At 46.8% G+C, this 18,990-nt stretch overlaps 1 protein-coding gene across 3 annotated transcripts in view; it reads right to left on the bottom strand.

Moving 5' to 3' along the window:
- LOC143818300 (uncharacterized) overlaps positions 1–18,990 on the bottom strand; it is a 113,046-nt gene that overhangs the window by 28,684 nt on the left and 65,372 nt on the right. For all 3 annotated transcript variants that reach the window (XM_077299649.1, XM_077299651.1, XM_077299650.1), the window contains 3 exons: positions 11,294–11,361; positions 9,465–9,554; positions 8,766–8,867 (listed from right to left, as the gene is read on the bottom strand). In XM_077299649.1, the coding sequence (XP_077155764.1) occupies positions 8,766–8,867; positions 9,465–9,554; positions 11,294–11,361 (260 nt within the window). The remainder of the gene's footprint in view (positions 1–8,765; positions 8,868–9,464; positions 9,555–11,293; positions 11,362–18,990) is intronic.

The following is an 18,990-nucleotide window of genomic DNA, read 5'->3' as shown; positions in this document are numbered from 1 at the left end:
GCTCAGCATAGCGGCGGTGCCCAAGGAAGGACTAAGAAGCGAGATAGATTGTGCTGAGTGAGAAACGAAATCAAGCGAAAGGAGAGACCAGTGAGGGTTGTGCTGAAAGAGGCAGCACCTTACTGAGGCGCACTACCGGTGGCCGGAACGCCGAGGAGGTAAAGAGTTTCAAGCCATACCTCAGACCTACGGCAGGGCAGTTAGCTTGAGGCGGACTGTCTCACGCATCACCCAGGAAGGCAAAGGGGGGTACCAACAGGAGAGGGGCGCAGATAGAGTCCCGGAAGATCTCCGAGCCTCCCCGTCATACGGGTGCGTTCCTACCATAGTATCTGGAGGGACGAGAAAGATCATTGCGAATTAAGTTGTTGTGAGGGAACACGAGAAACAGACACAACAGTTGTGGGGTACTTTCCGTAAGCACAGCAGGGAAGGACTGCAACACATAGCGCTAGAAGGAAGGCACCGATTTCCACCTGCAAGGAGAGCTCTGGAAGTGCCATTGGACCGGCCGGACTTGCGCAGCCTGGTGAGCCGTATTCCGGACTGAGGACCCAGAGAGCTTCAGTAAAGAGGTAAAGAGACTGCAACCTGGTGTCCTCGTTATTTACCGCGACCTGCACCCCACAACTGCACCGCTACAACATCACTTATTGCACCGGACGTCCCCCACTGACAGACAGGGCCACGGACCGGGTCTAGCCACCGTGACAACCCCAGGACTGAGACCTAGAGGCCCGGCTCCGGGTACCCCTCGGCCCTGCGGCGGTGTGGGGGCGCTCCAGTTTGGCGTCACGAACAGGATCTACTTAAGCCTGAAGAATCAGGTCATGTGTGCCTAGAGACTGTGATTTATTGTGTGTGGACTGAACTTTATCGCAAGACTGTGTGCTGTGCCAGTTGCCGCCAAAATCCGCCGCCATTGCAGCGCTGAGGAGAGCGCAGGAAGAGAAGAAGGGCGTGGAGTGGGCGTAGACGAGCTGGAGCGCGCGAAGAATAATGGCCGCCCAGTCTAAGTATTTTTGTGTCTTGAGGACGTGCCCGTCAACCGCCGAGGTCCGCCTCTTGATTCTGGCCGGAGGGTGGAGACCATGGGGACGGGGCCGCCCGCGAAAGAGACCGCGGGAAAACGACCTAGAAGAAGGAAAAAAAATGGCGGCACCCAGAGCACCAGGCGGAACTGATCCGGCGCGGCCTGAAGATATACAGCCTGAGGTAACCTCAGGGGCGCCCACACTGCGGGGTTCGACTTCAGCGAGGCCACCGATGGGACGACCCCCTCCGCCGATGTTCGCGGAGTGTGCGGCTGCAGCCGAGACCCGGCAGCTGGCACGCCGCCTGAAGCATGACGCCCGTGTGCTGGCGCGGATGGGGCAACCCACAGAAATCCGCCTGTCCCCAGTGTCCCCTGCTTCTGCTCACCTGGCCGCGTCCGAGGATGCACCACCGACGCCGGGCTTAAAAATAATTCCGGATGCGGAACATTACCGGCGCCTGACGGCAGCCTGGCGGAGCCGGTCCCAGCCCGCCGAGCCGATTGACCTGATAAGCCCCCCCGAGATCCCACCGTCACACTGGGGTGTGGTGGTGGCCTTTAACTCCCAGCATGGACAGGGGATAATCCAAGAGATCGGGGAGCCACTACAAGTTCGCGTGGAAAGGACAGAGGTGGAGCCGAGCAGCGGGAGATTCGACTGTAACTTGGAGCCAGGTGATGCTGTCACCTACACACGGTGGAGGAGGGCCGCGGGTGAAACAGGGTGGATAGCCCGCGGCGTGCAGCGGTGTGTTGCTTTCCAGGCTGCTGCAGGGGTACCGGAAGACGATACCCCGGCGAAGAAAACTGCAGAGCCCGGTCCCGCGGAACCACCAGAGGATCGACATCATCGTGCCCCGGGGGAACGCATACAGTTGCCGACAGCCAGGATCTCCCAGCGAGGGATTCTGGCCCTGCTAGGACCGGAGCGACGCCCTGGCTCATCAGAACGATCTGTGGGATTGGTGAGGCCAGAAAGAAGACCCCCTGCTGCATCCCGACGGTAAAAGTGATGTTACTAATGAAAAATGTAAATAGTTAACTGTTCATTCCTTTAACTGTTCCTGTTTGCTGCTAAACCCGTCTAGGGTTAAAGGTGACCCCTTTGTTGACCCGGGGTCACTGTTGTTTTCCTGAAGTTTATACAGTTTTAAAAAAAGAGAACTGCAGAAATCATGAACTGCGCATGATTCAAACTTTCCCTTGTAAATAGTTTGCACTTTCTTAAAGGTGCTCCCTACTGGTTTTAGTCAAAAGACACTTTGCGAAGAAACCGTTCCTACTGGTCCTAGTTAAAGACACTTTGTGAAGATACCGGACCGGAACTTTGCATGAGACTGGTAGGCTGAGAAGACGAGCTACCTCAGAGAGACCTGGTCCCCTCTTAAAGGGGATGTGAAGAATTGTACTTGAAAGCGATACTGTTACAGAATAGTAATGTGGTAATGATGCCTTGAAAAGAAAATGTAACTGTTTTACATGCCGAGTTATATGTGTTGAATTTGTTAAAATGTGAAATTTGAATAATGTTTTGAAGACAGGAAGGATGCAGAGAGCCCGTAGGGGTAGAAGTGGAGGTCTGCATAGTTGAAAGTAAGAGAAGTAATAATGAGGGTGAGGATAGAAGGTAAACCCTGCGTCCCCATTGAAAAGTTACTTTGTTACTAAGGACAGAGAGTGAACCCGTAGGGGTTAGAGAGTGAGTCCTTAAAGGGGCCGAGTAGAGCTGGCTCAGAGTTCTTCAACCGAAAGGAATGTTATGTCTATACTGTGTATAGTAGCGAAAGGCAGTAGGCCCTGGCTGAACAGGGCGGTCCTGTAGAAGAAAGGAGAGGCAGTAGGTCTGGTGCCGTAGGGACAGGCGGTCCTGCAGGTTCACAAGAAGGAGAATGTAAAGTTGAAATGCCTTATAATGTGATTATAGGAAGGCCTTTGATAGACTAAGAGTGTGAGTTTCTTAAAGGCAATGTTAAGTTATTATTTCAAAAATTGCACTAAATAGAATACCCGGTTGGGTAACAGAAGTTATTTATACTCTGTAAATTATAAGGTTAATTATGTTTGTAACGTTACAAGTGTCCTCACCTCCCATAAAGGGAAGCCTACTTAAGTATACTTATTGTTATTTGCACTCAACAAAATTGTATGTCTTTTTGCTAACCTGTATTGTTGTTTTTCTTCCCAGTCCCGGAGTACTGTGTTTAACCAGGGGGGAGTGCAGCGCCCCAGAGTCCTGGTCGTTGCAGTAGCATGGTTCAGCCACTAAGGGGGGCCATGCTGCGTTCGATGGCACGGAAGGAGTTCTCTGAGCAGGTATCACAGTCACCAATACATTTCACAGCTGGGCCTCTGGGGGGAGCTAAGGGTGCTATTCATTAGGCCACTCCCCACCATAGTGGGTAAACTGGGGGTCAGGCAGGAAGTTAGAGAGAACGCTGACGGGATTGAACGGAGCAACACCTGGTGGCAGAGGGTGTTGTGAAGGGAGAGACTGTAGGGTCTCTGCCAGGGGTGGGATCCTGGCAGAGGCTTGGCATGGAAAGAACGTAAAGGGACCGTGCCTGCTCAGCATAGCGGCGGTGCCCAAGGAAGGACTAAGAAGCGAGATAGATTGTGCTGAGTGAGAAACGAAATCAAGCGAAAGGAGAGACCAGTGAGGGTTGTGCTGAAAGAGGCAGCACCTTACTGAGGCGCACTACCGGTGGCCGGAACGCCGAGGAGGTAAAGAGTTTCAAGCCATACCTCAGACCTACGGCAGGGCAGTTAGCTTGAGGCGGACTGTCTCACGCATCACCCAGGAAGGCAAAGGGGGGTACCAACAGGAGAGGGGCGCAGATAGAGTCCCGGAAGATCTCCGAGCCTCCCCGTCATACGGGTGCGTTCCTACCATAGTATCTGGAGGGACGAGAAAGATCATTGCGAATTAAGTTGTTGTGAGGGAACACGAGAAACAGACACAACAGTTGTGGGGTACTTTCCGTAAGCACAGCAGGGAAGGACTGCAACACATAGCGCTAGAAGGAAGGCACCGATTTCCACCTGCAAGGAGAGCTCTGGAAGTGCCATTGGACCGGCCGGACTTGCGCAGCCTGGTGAGCCGTATTCCGGACTGAGGACCCAGAGAGCTTCAGTAAAGAGGTAAAGAGACTGCAACCTGGTGTCCTCGTTATTTACCGCGACCTGCACCCCACAACTGCACCGCTACAACATCACTTATTGCACCGGACGTCCCCCACTGACAGACAGGGCCACGGACCGGGTCTAGCCACCGTGACAACCCCAGGACTGAGACCTAGAGGCCCGGCTCCGGGTACCCCTCGGCCCTGCGGCGGTGTGGGGGCGCTCCATAAGCACCGACCATTTCCGAAATTTTTGACAATATATTTCCGCTTCATCATGCCCCTGAGAAAGGGCTAATAAAGCCTTTTCAGCCTGAATCTCCAGGTTAGGTTCCTCATAGAGCAATCCCAATGCCAGAAAAAACGCATCCACACTGAGCAATGCAGGATCCCCTGGTGCCAATGCAAATGCCCAATTCTGAGGGTCGCCCCGCAGGAAAGATATTACAATCTTGACCTGTTGAGCAGGGTCTCCAGAGGAGCGAGATTTTAAAGAAAGAAACAATTTACAATTGTTCCTGAAATTCAGGAAGGTAGATCTATCTCCAGAAAAGAACTCTGGAATAGGAATTCTAGGTTCAGACATGGGAGTGTGAACAACAAAATCCTGTATGTTTTGAACTTTTGCCGCGAGATTACTCAGGCTGGAAGCCAAACTCTGGACATCCATGTTAAACAGCTAAGATCAGAGCCATTCAAGGGTTAAGAGGAGGTAAGAAGCAGCTAGACAGCAATTAAGGGCTAGGCAGCAAAACTCTGAAGGGAAAAAAAAAAAAAAAAATTTCCCTTAAACACTTCTTTTTCACCTGCTTCAGCCCAAACAATTAACACTTTGTGGGCCGGCTATACTGTCATGAATCCCCAATGGCTAGGGATAGCACAGGACAAGCAAAGTACAAATAAATAACGGACGAGCTCTAGGGTGATGGAACCTGGGCTGACCGCTGCCCTACGCCTGACAAACGCAACTAGAGATAGCCAGGGAGCGTGCCTACGTTGGTTCTAGATGCCACGCACCAGCCTAAGAGCTAACTAGCACTGCAGAGAAAATAAAGACCTCACTTGCCTCCAGAGGAATGAACCCCAAAAAGATATAGTTGCCCCCCACATGTATTGACGGTGAAATGAGAGGAAGGCACACACATAGAGATGATATATATAGCTTTAGCAAATTGAGGCCCGCTGTAAACTAGAAAGCAGAACGATACAAAAGGGGACTGAGCGGTCAGCAAAAAACCCTAATCAAAAAAACCATCCTGAGATTACAAGAACCCATGTGCCAACTCATGGCACATGGGGAGAACCTCAGTCCACTAGAGCTACCAGCTAGCATAGAGACATAATAAGCAAGCTGGACAAAAAAAACCCAAACAACTGAAAATCAGCACTTAGCTTATCCTGAAAGATCTGGGAGCAGGTAGGCAGGAACCAAACAGAGCACATCTGAATACATTGATAGCCGGCAAGGGAATGACAGAAAGGCCAGGTAAAATAGGAAACACCCAGCCTCTGATGGACAGGTGGAAACCAAAGGCCGCAACCCACCAAAGTCACCCAGTACCAGCAGTAACCACCAGAGGGAGCCCACAAACAGAATCCACAACAGAGGTGCGAGGTTCGGATTATGGGGGATGTTAGCCTTAGGTCATTTGTAGAACGGAGGGCACGTGTAGGGCGATAGACAGAGATGAGAGAGGAGATATAAGGCGGTGCAGAACTGTGGAGGGCTTTGTGGGTGAGAGAGATGAGTTTATACTGGACCCTGTAGCGAATGGGTAGCCAGTGTAATGACTGGCACAAGATGGAGGCATCGGTGAAGCGGTTGGACAGAAATATGACCCTGGCTGCCGCATTCAAGATGGATTGGAGAGGAGAAAGTTTGGTAAGAGTGAGACCGATCAGAAGAGAGTTGCAGTAGTCCAGATGAGAATGAATAAGAGCGACAGTAAGAGTCTTAGCAGTTTCAAAGGTGAGAAAAGGTCGGATTCTGGAGATGTTTTTAAGATGCAGGTGACAAGAGCGAGTGAGTGATCGGATATAGGGAGTAAAGGAAAGATCGGTGTCGAATGTGACCCCAAGACAGCGGGCATGCTGCTTGGAAATTATGGTTGAACCCTCCAGGGTAATTTCGATGTTGGGAAGAGTGAGGTTAGTAGAAGGGAGAAACACAAGAAGTTCCGTTTTGGAGAGATTAAGTTTCAGATAGAGGGAGGACATGATGTTAGAGACAGCAGACAGACAATCCTTGGTATTTTGAATTAGGGTAGGGGTGATGTCGGGGGAAGAAGTGTATAATTGGGTGTCATCAGCATAGAGATGATACTGGAACCCAAATCTGCAGATTGTTTGTCCAATAGGGGCCGTGTATAGAGAGAAGAGGAGGGGGCCTAGGACTGAGCCCTGCGGAACCCCGATAGTAAGGGGACGAGGAGAGGACGAGGAGCCGGCAAAGGATACAGTGAAGGAGCGGTCAGAGAGGTAGGAGGAGAACCAGGAGAGGGCTGTGTCCTTGAGGCCTATGGAGCGGAGCATAGTGAGAAGGAGCTGGTGATCCACAGTGTCAAATGCGGCAGAGAGATCCAGGAGAATCAGCAGAGAGCAATGACCTTTGGATTTAGCTGTTAGTAGGTCATTAGAGACTTTAGTGAGGGCAGTTTCAGTGGAGTGTAAAGAGCGGAAACCAGATTGTAAGGGGTCGAGAAGAGAATTATCCGAGAGATAGCGGATTAGACGGGAGTGGACCAAGCGTTCCAGGAGTTTAGAGATGAAGGAAAGGTTAGATACAGGTCTGTAGTTAGCAGTGCAGTTCTGGTCCAGGGATGGCTTTTTGAGTAAAGGGGTTATGATTGCATGTTTAAATGAGGAGGGAAAGATACCTGAAGAAAGAGAGAGGTTAAATATTTTAGTCAGGTGAGTGGTGACCACTGGTGAGAGAGACTGCAGGAGAGGTGAAGGAATGGGGTCACTGTTGCAGGTTGTAGGCCGAGCAGAAGCGAGGAGCTTAGAAACTTCTTCTTCTGAGACAGGCTCAAAGATGTCTAGTGATCTTGAGGTGTGGCAGGGAAGGGGATCCAGGCACTGAGGAGATTGGGCTGAGATATCCTGATGGATGTGGTTGATTTTTTTCTAGGAAGTAAGTGGCCAGATCCTCCCCACTGAGATTGGTGATGGGGGCCTGTACTTTAGGTTTCAGGAGGGAGTTTAAGGTTTCAAAAAGTCGTTTTGGGTGGTTGGATAGTGAGGTGATGAGGGTGGTGAAGTGGGATTGTTTGGCCAGATAAAGGGCAGAGTTATAGGTTTTGAGCATGAACTTATAGTGGATGAAGTCTTCTGCTTAGAGAGACTTTCTCCACTGCCGCTCTGCACACCTTGAACAACGCTGAAGAAAGAGTGTTTGCATAGTGTGCCAGGGCTGCCGTTGTCTGAGTCAGGTCTTTCTGCGTGTAGAAGGTGCTGCTTCATCTAGGGCATTCTTCAGTGTATTATTGAAGTGTGACAATGCTAAGTCTGGACAGGAGAGGGAGGAGATGGGGGCTAAAGATGTGTGGAGATTATCCATAAGCTGCTGGGTATTAATGGAACGTGTATTCCGATAAGTGTGGTAAGTGGGGGTGTCCTGAGTGAGGAGACAATTCTTGACAGAGAAGGAAAGAAGATTGTGGTCCGAAAGCGGGAGAGGGGAGTTAGTAAAGTCGTGCAGCGATCCGGGATGGGAGAAAACCAGGTCCAGAGTATTTCCGTCCTCATGTGTAGGAGAATTAGTAAACTGTGAGAGGCCGAATGAAGAAGTTAGAGAAAGAAGAAGAGAGGCAGATTGGGAGAGGGGATCATTGATGGGGATGTTAAAGTCTCCCATGATGAGGGTGGGGATGTCACCGGCTAGAAAGTGAGTAAGCCAGGTGGCAAAGTGGTCTAGAAACAGGCGGGAGGAGCCTGGAGGGTGGTAAACAACCACCACCCGCAAGGAGAAGGGCTTAAAGAGTCTGATGGTGTGGACTTCAAAGGAAGGAAATGTAAGTAACAGTTCTAGCAAAATGAATGGGATTTATAGAAATCAAATTCCCACGGTACTATTTTTTACGCTGCAGAAGCAGGCGTGCAGTGCATTTTTGAACTCTGCAACATATAACTTTCTTTTGCGGTAAATATGTGTTTTATTTCTGGATTTTCCCCATAGACTTGAAAGAGATGAGGAAAAGCCGCAGTTAAAAAAGAGATGACTTTGTCAATAAAGATTCATCAAAGCTACATAACAGGAAGTGTCCAAAACAAAGCAGCTGACAAACATGACATACCAAAAGGAAACAAAAACTGAAGCAGAAAAAAAATGACAGAAACTTATGTAAAAAAATGCAATGAAAAACACAAATAAACCTATCTTACATTATCAGCATCTGCTGATATCAGCTAATCAATGGGGTGTGCCAGGTCAAATTGGATCCCCATTGAACTCATATTGGTGACCTGAGCAACCCCTTTAGTGACAACAAAAGGTGGCAAAAAATCCCTTAAAAATAAGGCACGTGAAAAATGTTAGTAAGTACTGTAATCATGTTAAATCTCAGAAATATATAACCCGCTTATTGTATCTTAATGCGTGTAATCAATACCTGTGATGGGTCCAACAGAGTCATAAGACGCAGAGGAAAATCTGTCATTTCCATTATGCACGTGTAAATCTACATCATATTGACGTGCATTATATTCAAAATCTGTGGAAACAAAAATATATACTTAGATAACTGTTGAAGGGAATATGTCAGCAGGATTTTGCTATTTAATCTGTGAGCAGCATAATGTAGGATCAGAGCCCTCAAGCATCTCACTTGATGAAAAATAAAATGTTACCAGGCACGAAAAGTGGCGACACAAAACTAATTTTTTTGCACCACTTAAATAAAAAGAAAAATCAATGCAAGTTTGGCATAGACAAAATCATACTGACCTGGAGAAGAGCCGTCTTCAGCACCAGCCGCCGGGGAACAGCGCTTACTGTAGCGCTTCTTCCCCAGTGACCGTCCATGTGGTACTGATGCGGCACACGGTTGCCACACGTAGTACATACACGGACACGGATATCTCCGGTACCAGTTTTTCCGGTACTGGAAATAAACTGATGCCTATAACAGAGAAAACAGGGATTCCATCAAAACTGCACCAAGCAGTCCAGTAAGTGATGCATCCTTGGAATCAGGGTCTCTGATCCTACGTCATGCTGCTCTCAGATCACATAGCAAAAACTTCCTGACAGATTCCCTTTAGGACTGTAAGAAAATGTTCTCTGGTAATTTCAATAATGTAATACTCACGTATTTCTTGTTTCTGAAGAGTTACTCTTTGCTCTTTGTTTACAGTGGAGTACATTTGTTGGTTTGCAACAAGTTTTTCTGTAATGGTACCTGCAAAGTAAACCATAGAATGAAATGGAAGAAGTGTAGAGAAACATTCCTGAAACACTCTGAGGCTATGCGCACACATTTCGTATTTTCTTTTTCTAGAGGCAAAACCTGCTCTCTTTGACAGTAAAGAAACTGCTTAAAAATAGCAGGTTTTGCTGCACATTTGTTGCATTTTTGTTGTATTTTTTGTCTCTTGTAGATGCTGATAAAGTTTATTGTCCCCAAAAAACATGATGCACCTTCCTTAGGTTTTCGCACCAAAAACGCAGTAAAACCTAATACCTGCATGTTTTTGCTGCATTTTTGCACTTGCTTCTATGGGTGAAAAACGCTGAAACAAAGCTGAAAAAAACAGCAGCAGTTTTCCAGTTCAGTCAGAAAAATAACAATGTGTGTTCATGAGATTTCTGAAATCTCCATGCTTTTTCTGGTACTGTAAAATTCAGCTTAAAATCTGTATAAAAAATACAACCAAAACGCAACGTGTGAACATAGCCTAATGGTGAAGTCTGATGCCATTTCTTAAAGGGGTATTCTCGTGTTGTGAAATTGGTATATTTTGTTAGACAGCATGATAAGAAGCACCTTTACAACTGACCTTTCTATCTATTTTTATAACAGCTTTTCTCTTACATAGAGTACAGCTTGTTTCCAAGGAAATTCACCACCAGAGCATGGCTTGGTATCTACAGTATTTACATTCCAAGCTGAAGAGTTAACTCCTGAGATTCCAGTTCTCTCCATCCCATTGATTTCCGTACAGCAATTAGCTGCTCACTTCCCTCCTTCTCCCTGACAGATGCAGACTAGTGATGAGCGAGTATGCTCGTTACTCGTGTTTCTCCGAGCATGCTCAGGTGGTCTCCGAGTATTTCGGTGTGCTTGGAGACTTAGTTTATGTCAATGCAGCTGCATGATTTGCGGCTTCTAGACAGCTTGAATACATGTGGGGATTTCCTAACAATCAGGCAATCCCTACATGTATTCAAGCTGTCTAGCAGCTGTAAATCATGCAGCTGCGTCGACATAAACTAAATCTCCGAGCAGTCACAAATACTCGGAGACCACCAGAGCGTGCTCGGAGAAACTCGAGTAACGAGCACACTCGCTCATCCCTAATGCAGACCTGTTGTCAGTTTTGCAAAATCACAATCACTCCACTCCTGCACCCTACTTACCACCCTTTCCCCACTGGCACACACCATCTGCAGTTTCCAGAGCAGTTCTCCCAATCACTGCTCTCAGTAAATGTGCCTATTTATTGGCCCTGTTATCTCTATATATTCATGTGTCAAAGTAGCATTTGCTCAACACTTCTGAACTGGAACTATCACTTAAAGGGGAGTGCCCATCCCCCCAGCAACAAAAAGGTGAAAGACATAAGTGTGCTGCTGAAGACACAAAATAAAAATAACCCTTGTTGTTCATATTTCATTTTAAATTATATACTGTAGACCACATTTAAGGGGTCACTTACTCAGGACCACTCTCTTTTCGCTAAAATGAAAAAAGCTCTAAAAGACCAATGCCCCACTTGGACTCAGCATGTCTATACATTGGACTATATTACCTGCACTTTTCAATACAGATGAGAGAAATGTAAGCCAATGTGTATTTGCCAAATACATGCCTAAATGGACACTGTGGCATGTGTCTGACTAATTATAGCCTATGGGCACGGTAGACATGGGCTAAGATGATATTTGTAGTAAAAATAAATGTGTGGCAAACATATTTACCATACTGAAGGCCGAGCGTTTCCGGATATTTTATTGTGGGTTGAGCTGTTGACTGATAAAAGCCGTTGCTGAAAATAGGTAACAAAAATAACCATTAGATAGATAATAGATAGATAAGTAGTCCATATAAAGCTTTTTTTTCTATAGAGCCCAAATATTCAATAACACTTTATCAATTCTCGGGGCACATGTGCAAACAATATCAGATATTAGAGCGTAGCACATAGTTGATCACATACTTAGAGGAACAAGGGCCCTGCTCGCAGGCTTACAATCTGTGAGAGTCCATGAGGTGAGAAGAGAGGGAGGAAGCTTCAGAGGATGCCCTATTGGAAGGGAATATATCTTGGGGCTCATTCAGATGAGTATACCAGACCTCTCTTTGCAGACCATAAGCAAAACAGGTAGTGTACAGATAGCACACTGACCAATGCAAGACAAAATGAACATTATATAACATGAACCAATGGTATGCATGTAAAAAATGGCAGCATGTACCACTTTGACCCTTTTTCTGGAACAGACTCTCCAATAATAAGTCAATGTGTGTGCAAAAAAAATGATCATATATGAATTACCAGTCATGTGTCATGTGTTTTTCATGGATCCATTACAATTATTAACTATATTTGTTCTTTTATTATAAAAAAAAGATGCCATATGGAGGTAAAAACAGACATACCAATACAATACGTATATCAAAAATGCACATGTGCCACACAATAAGGTGGTTTTTTTTTTTCAGCATGAAAAACATATGATTTTGCATACACTTGTCTGAACCCAGTCTTAGACAGGTCTTATGAGGTAGGCCCGGGAGACTTTGTTAGGTTCGCTACTGCCATGGAAATCCATCAGCAGCCCATGAGAACACGTGGACATGAGTCATATTTCACTGTCTGGCAGTCTTAAGGATAAATATGAGTTTGGACGATGTCCGTTGTGACGGACTAAGAATAAAAGCATAGGGTGGATTTTCAATGTTTGGGCGGACCCCTTATTAGTGTAGAGACGAAGCTAGCAGTTGATGTTTTTGACTATGACACATTGTTGCATAACAATTTAAAACATAAATATATAAGAAATACATCACAAAATTAAAGTGATATGCCTTCGAAAACCTAATAATATTAAAGAAGTTGTCCACTACTATAACCTTTTTTTTTTTTTCATAAATCTTGCTATTATGTGCCACTGAAAACATCTACTGTGTTTATTTTAGCAATATTACCTTTTATCATGCTGTAGCAGCACATCTTTAGTGCTGGATTCAGCTCTCATGGGGTTAATCGACAACTTCCTTTCTCCTGAGTTACTGTGCTCTAATACTACAAGTTCCATGATGCATTGCACTGCTACTAAGCCTGAACCTACCACACCCACTCCAAAACACACCCCAACCCCTCCCTCCTCTCCCTCCTCTATCTTCAAACAGATTTGTGATGTCATTTCTGTCCAACCTCCTCTTTACATTTGTCCAACCCACACTCCATTACACACAGATAAATGGACAGATAGATAGATAGATAGATAGATAGATATGGGATAGACAGACAGATAGATAGATAGATAGATAGATAGATAGATAGATAGATAGATAGATAGATGCATACAGATATATCTATATATCTATGTCTATTTCCATAGATATGTCCATATCCATGTTTCTAAACCCCTTCACCCCCTGGAGCTTTTTTGTTTTCGTTTATCGCTCCCCTTCTTTCCAGAGCCATAATTTTTCCGTCAATTTGGCCATGTGATCTTTTGCGGGACAAGTTCTACTTTTGAACGCCATCATTGGTTTTACCATGTCGTGTAGCAGAAAATGTGAAAAAAATTCAAAGTGCAATGAAATGGCAAAAAAGTGCAATCCCACGCTTGTTTTTTGCTTGGCTTTTTGGCTAGGTTCACTAAATGCTAAGGCTGTGTGCACACGTTGCGGATCTGATTGCAGATCCGCAGCGTTTTTTGCTGCACTGAATTGCATCAAATCCGCAGTGTAGTGTACAACCAGTGTAAGTCTATGGGAGCCGCAGACTTGTGCGCATGCTGCGGAAAAAGCCGCACCAAAACCACACCAAGAACTGCATCAAAACTGCACCAAAAACTGTATCAAAACCGCACCAAAACTGCAAAACTGCACCAGGTTTTGATGCAGTTTTTGGTGCAGTTTTGATGCAGTTTTTGGTGCAGTTTTGATGCTTTTTTTGGTGCGGTTTATGCGCGGTTTTAATGCCGTTTTAGGAAATAAGTAAATAAACGGAAAATGTGCATGATTTGAATGGAAACATGCATGAAAAAACGGATTCCAAGGCCGGATTCATCATTTCACAGCTCAGTTTCATACGTTTTTTTGCCGCAAAAAAACGCATGCGTTTATTTGCGACAAAAAAATGCATTGCTGTCTATGTAAACGCATGCGTTTTTAAGCACATGCGTTTGTTTGCGTTAAAAACGCATGCGTTTTTATAGAAAAAAACAGAAAAAAACACTGAAACACCACCCACCACCATCAGGGTGATAAAGGGATCCAAACCCTAACCCTACCCCTAACCTCACCCCTAACCGTTTAATGAACATTTTCTGACAGTCATAGTGCCACGATATTTCAGTGCCACGTATATAAGTGCCACGTATGTAAGTGCCACGTATGTAAGTGCCACGTATGTAAGTGCCACGTATGTAAGTGCCACGTATGTAAGTGCCACGTATGTAAGTGCCACGTATTTAAGTACCACGTGACACGTATTTCAGTGCCACGGATTTAAGTGCCACCTATGTAAGTGCCACGTATTTCAGTGCCACGGATTTAAGTGCCACGTATGTAAGTGCCACGTGCCACGTATTTCAGTGTCACGTATTAAAGTGCCACGTATTTCTGTCACGTTTACGGTTAGGGTTAGGGTTGATGTCACCGCTCTATAGGACCCTCAGTGACACACTGACAGGAGGCAATGGCTCCTGCAATGTATCACTGAGGTTACTAAAGTTCACTGGTCTCACTTTATGGCAAAAAGCTGCGTGGGAACTTTCTCATACAGCATGCCATAAAGTGAGACTAGGGACTATTTTCTCACAGGGGCGTAGGAATACATTGTGGGGAATACATTGTGGAAGGATACCTTCCTCCCCTCATTGTGTTCCAGGTGCCCCTGGTGAGTGGTTGCGTCAGCTGGGAGATCATCGTGGGACACTCGTTTTAATTGGATTTCTGCGGATCAGGGAGTATAGTGTTTGTTTATTATTTTAATATTTTTTACAGATGACAATGGCTTCGGGGATCAAAGTGACAAGTGATGGTGAGTATGTAATCTATGTTTAATGTACTGTATGTCTATATGTATGTACTGTATGTTCTGTATGTATGTACTGTATGTATGTACTGTATGCGCATGTCGTCGCATGCCGCATGTCGTCGCATGTCGTCGCATGCCGCATGTCGTCGCATGCCGCATGTCGTCGCATGGCGCATGTCGTCGCATGGTGCATGTCGTCGCATGCTGCATGTCGCATGTTGTTGCATGGCGCATGTCATCGCATGCTGCATGTCGCATGTTGTCGCATGGCACATGTCATCGCATGGCGCATGTCGCCGCATGTCATTGCATGGTACATGTCGCATGGCGCATGTTGCCGCATGGTGAGTGTCGTTGCATGGTGCATGTCGCAGCATGGTGCATGTAGTTGCATTGCGCATGTCGTCGCATGGTGCATGTAGTTGCATGGCGCATGTCGTCGCATGGTGCATGTCGTCGCATGCTGCATGTCGCTGCATGCTGCATGTCGCATGTTGTTGCATGGCGCATGTCATCGCATGTCGTCGCATGGCGCATGTCATCACATGGCGCATGTCGCCGCATGTCATTGCATGGTACATGTCGCATGGCGCATGTTGCCGCATGGTGAGTGTCGTTGCATGGTGCATGTCGCCGCATGGTGCATGTAGTTGCATGGCGCATGTCGTCGCATGGTGCATGTAGTTGCATGGCACATGTCGTCGCATGCTGCATGTCGCTGCATGCTGCATGTCGCATGTTGTTGCATGGCGCATGTCATCGCATGTTGTTGCATGGCGCATGTCATCGCATGGCGCATGTCGCATGTCGCCGCATGTCGTCGCATGGCGCATGTAATTGCATGGTACATGTCGCATGGCGCATGTTGCCGCATGCTGAGTGTCGTTGCATGGTGCATGTCGCCGCATGGTGCATGTAGTTGCATTTCACATGTCGTCGCATGGTGCATGTAGTTGCATGGCGCATGTCGTCGCATGGTGCATGTCGTCGCATGCTGCATGTCGCTACATGCTGCATGTCGCATGTTGTTGCATGGCGCATGTCATCGCATGTTGTCGCATGGCGCATGTCATCGCATGGCGCATGGCGCCGCATGTCGTCGCATGGCGCATGGCGCCGCATGTCGTCGCATGGCGCATGTAATTGCATGGTACATGTCGCATGGCGCATGTTGCTGCATGGTGAGTGTCATTGCATGGTGCATGTCGCCGCATGGTGCATGTAGTTGCATTGTGCATGTCGGTAGTTGCATGGCGCATGTCGTCGCATGGTGCATGTCGGCGCATGCTGCATGTCGCTGCATGCTGCATGTCGCATGTTGTTGCATGGCGCATGTCATCGCATGTTCTAGCATGGCGCATGTCATCGCATGGCGCATGGCGTCGCATGGCGCATGTCATTGCATGGTACATGTCGCATGGCGCATGTTGCCGCATGGTGAGTGTCGTCGCATGGTGCATGTCGTTGCATGGCGCATGTCGCCGCATGGTGAGTGTAGTCGCATGTCGTGTGTTGTATGTATGTATGTATGTATGTATGTACTGTATATGTGTATTTTATTTTTTTTTTACATTCAACACATTAGCCGGATGATGGGACTACTACTGTCCCATCATTGGCTAATTTGTCACTCACTGCCACTGTAGCAGGCAGAGCCCGATGGGACTTGTTGTCCCATCGGACGATGCCTGCACACAGAGACAGACACACACACACACACACCACCCCCCAGCACATACCGGTCCGCACAGCGCCGGGGACCGGGACCGCAAAGCGCCGGCGCTCGGGACCGCAAAGCGCCGGCGACCGCACATCGCCGGCGCCCGGGACCGCACAGCACCGGCGCTCGGGACCGCAAAGCGCCGGCAACCGCACATCGCCGGCGCCCGGGACCGCACAGCGCTGGGGACCGGGACTGCACAGCACCGGCGCACGGGACCGCAAAGCGCCGGGGACCGCACAGCACCGGCGCCCGCCCGCACATCCCTGCCTAGCCCCGCCCCCAGCACGGCCCCGCAGGCAGCCTCAGCCCCGCCCACAGCCCAGTCACTCTTTATGAGTGACTGCTGTCTGTGGAGCCTGGGGACACGCCTGCTACTGACGGCACGTCAATTTCCAGAGTCTGGAAATTGACGTGACGTCGGCGGAAATGAGCGGCGGCTGAAGCCTGGGGGTCACGTGACCCGGACTCAGGCACCAGCATAGCGCCGCTCACAGGCGAAAACGGCTAAAGAAGGTATTTACACAAATCATCAGGGGCCCCGGGGGGGATACATAGGGGGGTTAATTGAAAGTAGTGGACAACCCCTTTAAATGTTACATTTTGCAATTTGTCCAACTGTAAAATATAATATTTAAAGTAAAAAAAGGTTTTAAATACCATTGGTTATACATTTACTCTAAAGGGCAAAGCTATTTTTATTTTCAGTAGTACATAATAAATAAAAAATTGCTTTGTAGAACACATGAATGTGTGGACCTTGCGTGGTTGTGCCAGAAACAATGCAGAACCATGTAAATGGAAATCTAACCACAGACTTACGCAGGTTTAGAATTTCCTCAATTAAAGAATGATCAAGTCTGAGATTTTGACTTGTTTGGTTTTCTTTAATTTTAGGAAATTTTTGAAAATCTGTTGTAAAATCATGTCAGGTTTATGCAGAAACATGTAAAATTCTTAACAGTTCTCAAACTTTCAAGCACCACTATATGATGCCATGTGCTTGAATCCTTTAACGCTCCATGATGGATATACTGTATCAAGGCGGGTGGAGCGGGCTCAGGAGCCGAGTCTGCATAAATATTCAGCAGATGCCTGGTGTTTTACATAGCCAGCATCTGTCTCCAAAAGCAGTGTTTGCTTCTGTTAACCACTTAAATCCCACTGTCAATCACTGACAGTGGCTTTTAAGTGCTGTAATTTAATCTCAGTATTCAGCACACTCAAATTTATGCAGAATTGTAAAGTTTATTCACCCAGTGTAGCAACAAATGATGAATTCAAAGAGGTGTTCCTTGATTGTGACTTTTGTGACATTTCGATTTGATTAAATCTTTCTCAAACTGTCACTATGGGAGTAAATATAATGATGTGAGTCAAAAGCATAGTATGGAAAGACGGGATGATTACACATAAATTACTGGTTTACAGAAGGAACAATTTTTAGTGCTTAGTATGTGTCGATAAAATAAAAAAGAGGGGTTAGGGGGTGTTTGGATGAAAAGGTAAAGATAAAAACTATATGTATATCTTTTTTATGAAATGTGCAAAAATTTCTACATTTCTGTTTTTTTTTTTCAGTGAAGATGGGGTGTAGAGTGTACATTAATTAGAAAAAAATGAACTTTTTTTAATTCACCAAATGGCTGCAATGAAACAAAGAGTGAAAAATTTTAAGGGGTCTGAATACTTTCCATACCCACTGTATGTATAATATGCACAGGATGTAAACAGGTGTAGGGAAGTGTTATGACACACAAGGCCGCCATCAGGGAATTACTGCCTTTACTGGTGTATGGGGCCCAGTGAGCAGAAACAAAGAAGGGGGGGTCTGGATTGGAAGAGACGCTCTGAGTAGCCTGTGCTAAGGGAGCATAGCCAAGCCACTGTATAAACAGCTGCAGCTACTTACACTGTATGGCCGCAGCAGAGGGGACTGGCCGTGACTGACATCAGTGACGTCAGATGCTGCCAACCCGCTCTCTGTTCCTTTTCAGCAGTCACCTCATTATCATAACAAGCAGGGTTATAATGAGAGATAACAGAATCCACCAATCACAGTAGGCAGGGGCTGGCTGGCAATTTTCAGCCTGGGGGGCAATCACAAGGCAGTGGCCCTCGAGTTGCAGTGGCCCACCTTTTCCCTGCTTATATCTGGCCACTGCATTAAAGTAGCAGAGATAACAGGCTTTAAAAACAGGCTGGTAAACAGATATGGGAACTGAACGGAGCTTGCTGCATAGATATGGGAGCAGAATCGAGCTTACTCCAGAGATATGGGAACAGAACGGAGCTTACTACAGAGATATGTGAGCAGAACAGAGCTTACTACAGAGATATGGGAGCAGAACAGAGCTTATTATAGAGATATGGGAGCAGAACCGAACTTACTAGATTCAGAGATATGGGAGCCGAACCGAGCTTACTGCAAAGATATGGGAGCAGAACCGAGCTTACTACAGAGATATGGGAGCAGAACCGAGCTAACAGCAAGGATATTGGAGCAGAACCAAGCTTACTGCAGAGATATGGGAGCAGAACGGGGCTTACTACAGAGATATGGCAGCAGAAATGAGCTTACTACAGAGATAAGGGAGCAGAACCAAGCTTACTACAGAGATAGGGGAACAGAACCGAGCTTACTACAGAGATATGGGAGCAGAAACGAGCTTACTACAGAG

This window comes from Ranitomeya variabilis, chromosome 3, assembly GCF_051348905.1.
Source record: "Ranitomeya variabilis isolate aRanVar5 chromosome 3, aRanVar5.hap1, whole genome shotgun sequence".
Classification (NCBI taxonomy): Eukaryota; Metazoa; Chordata; class Amphibia; order Anura; family Dendrobatidae; genus Ranitomeya; species Ranitomeya variabilis.
The sequence above is the reverse complement of the archived record's forward strand: the minus strand, read 5'-3'. Positions and strand labels throughout refer to the sequence as shown.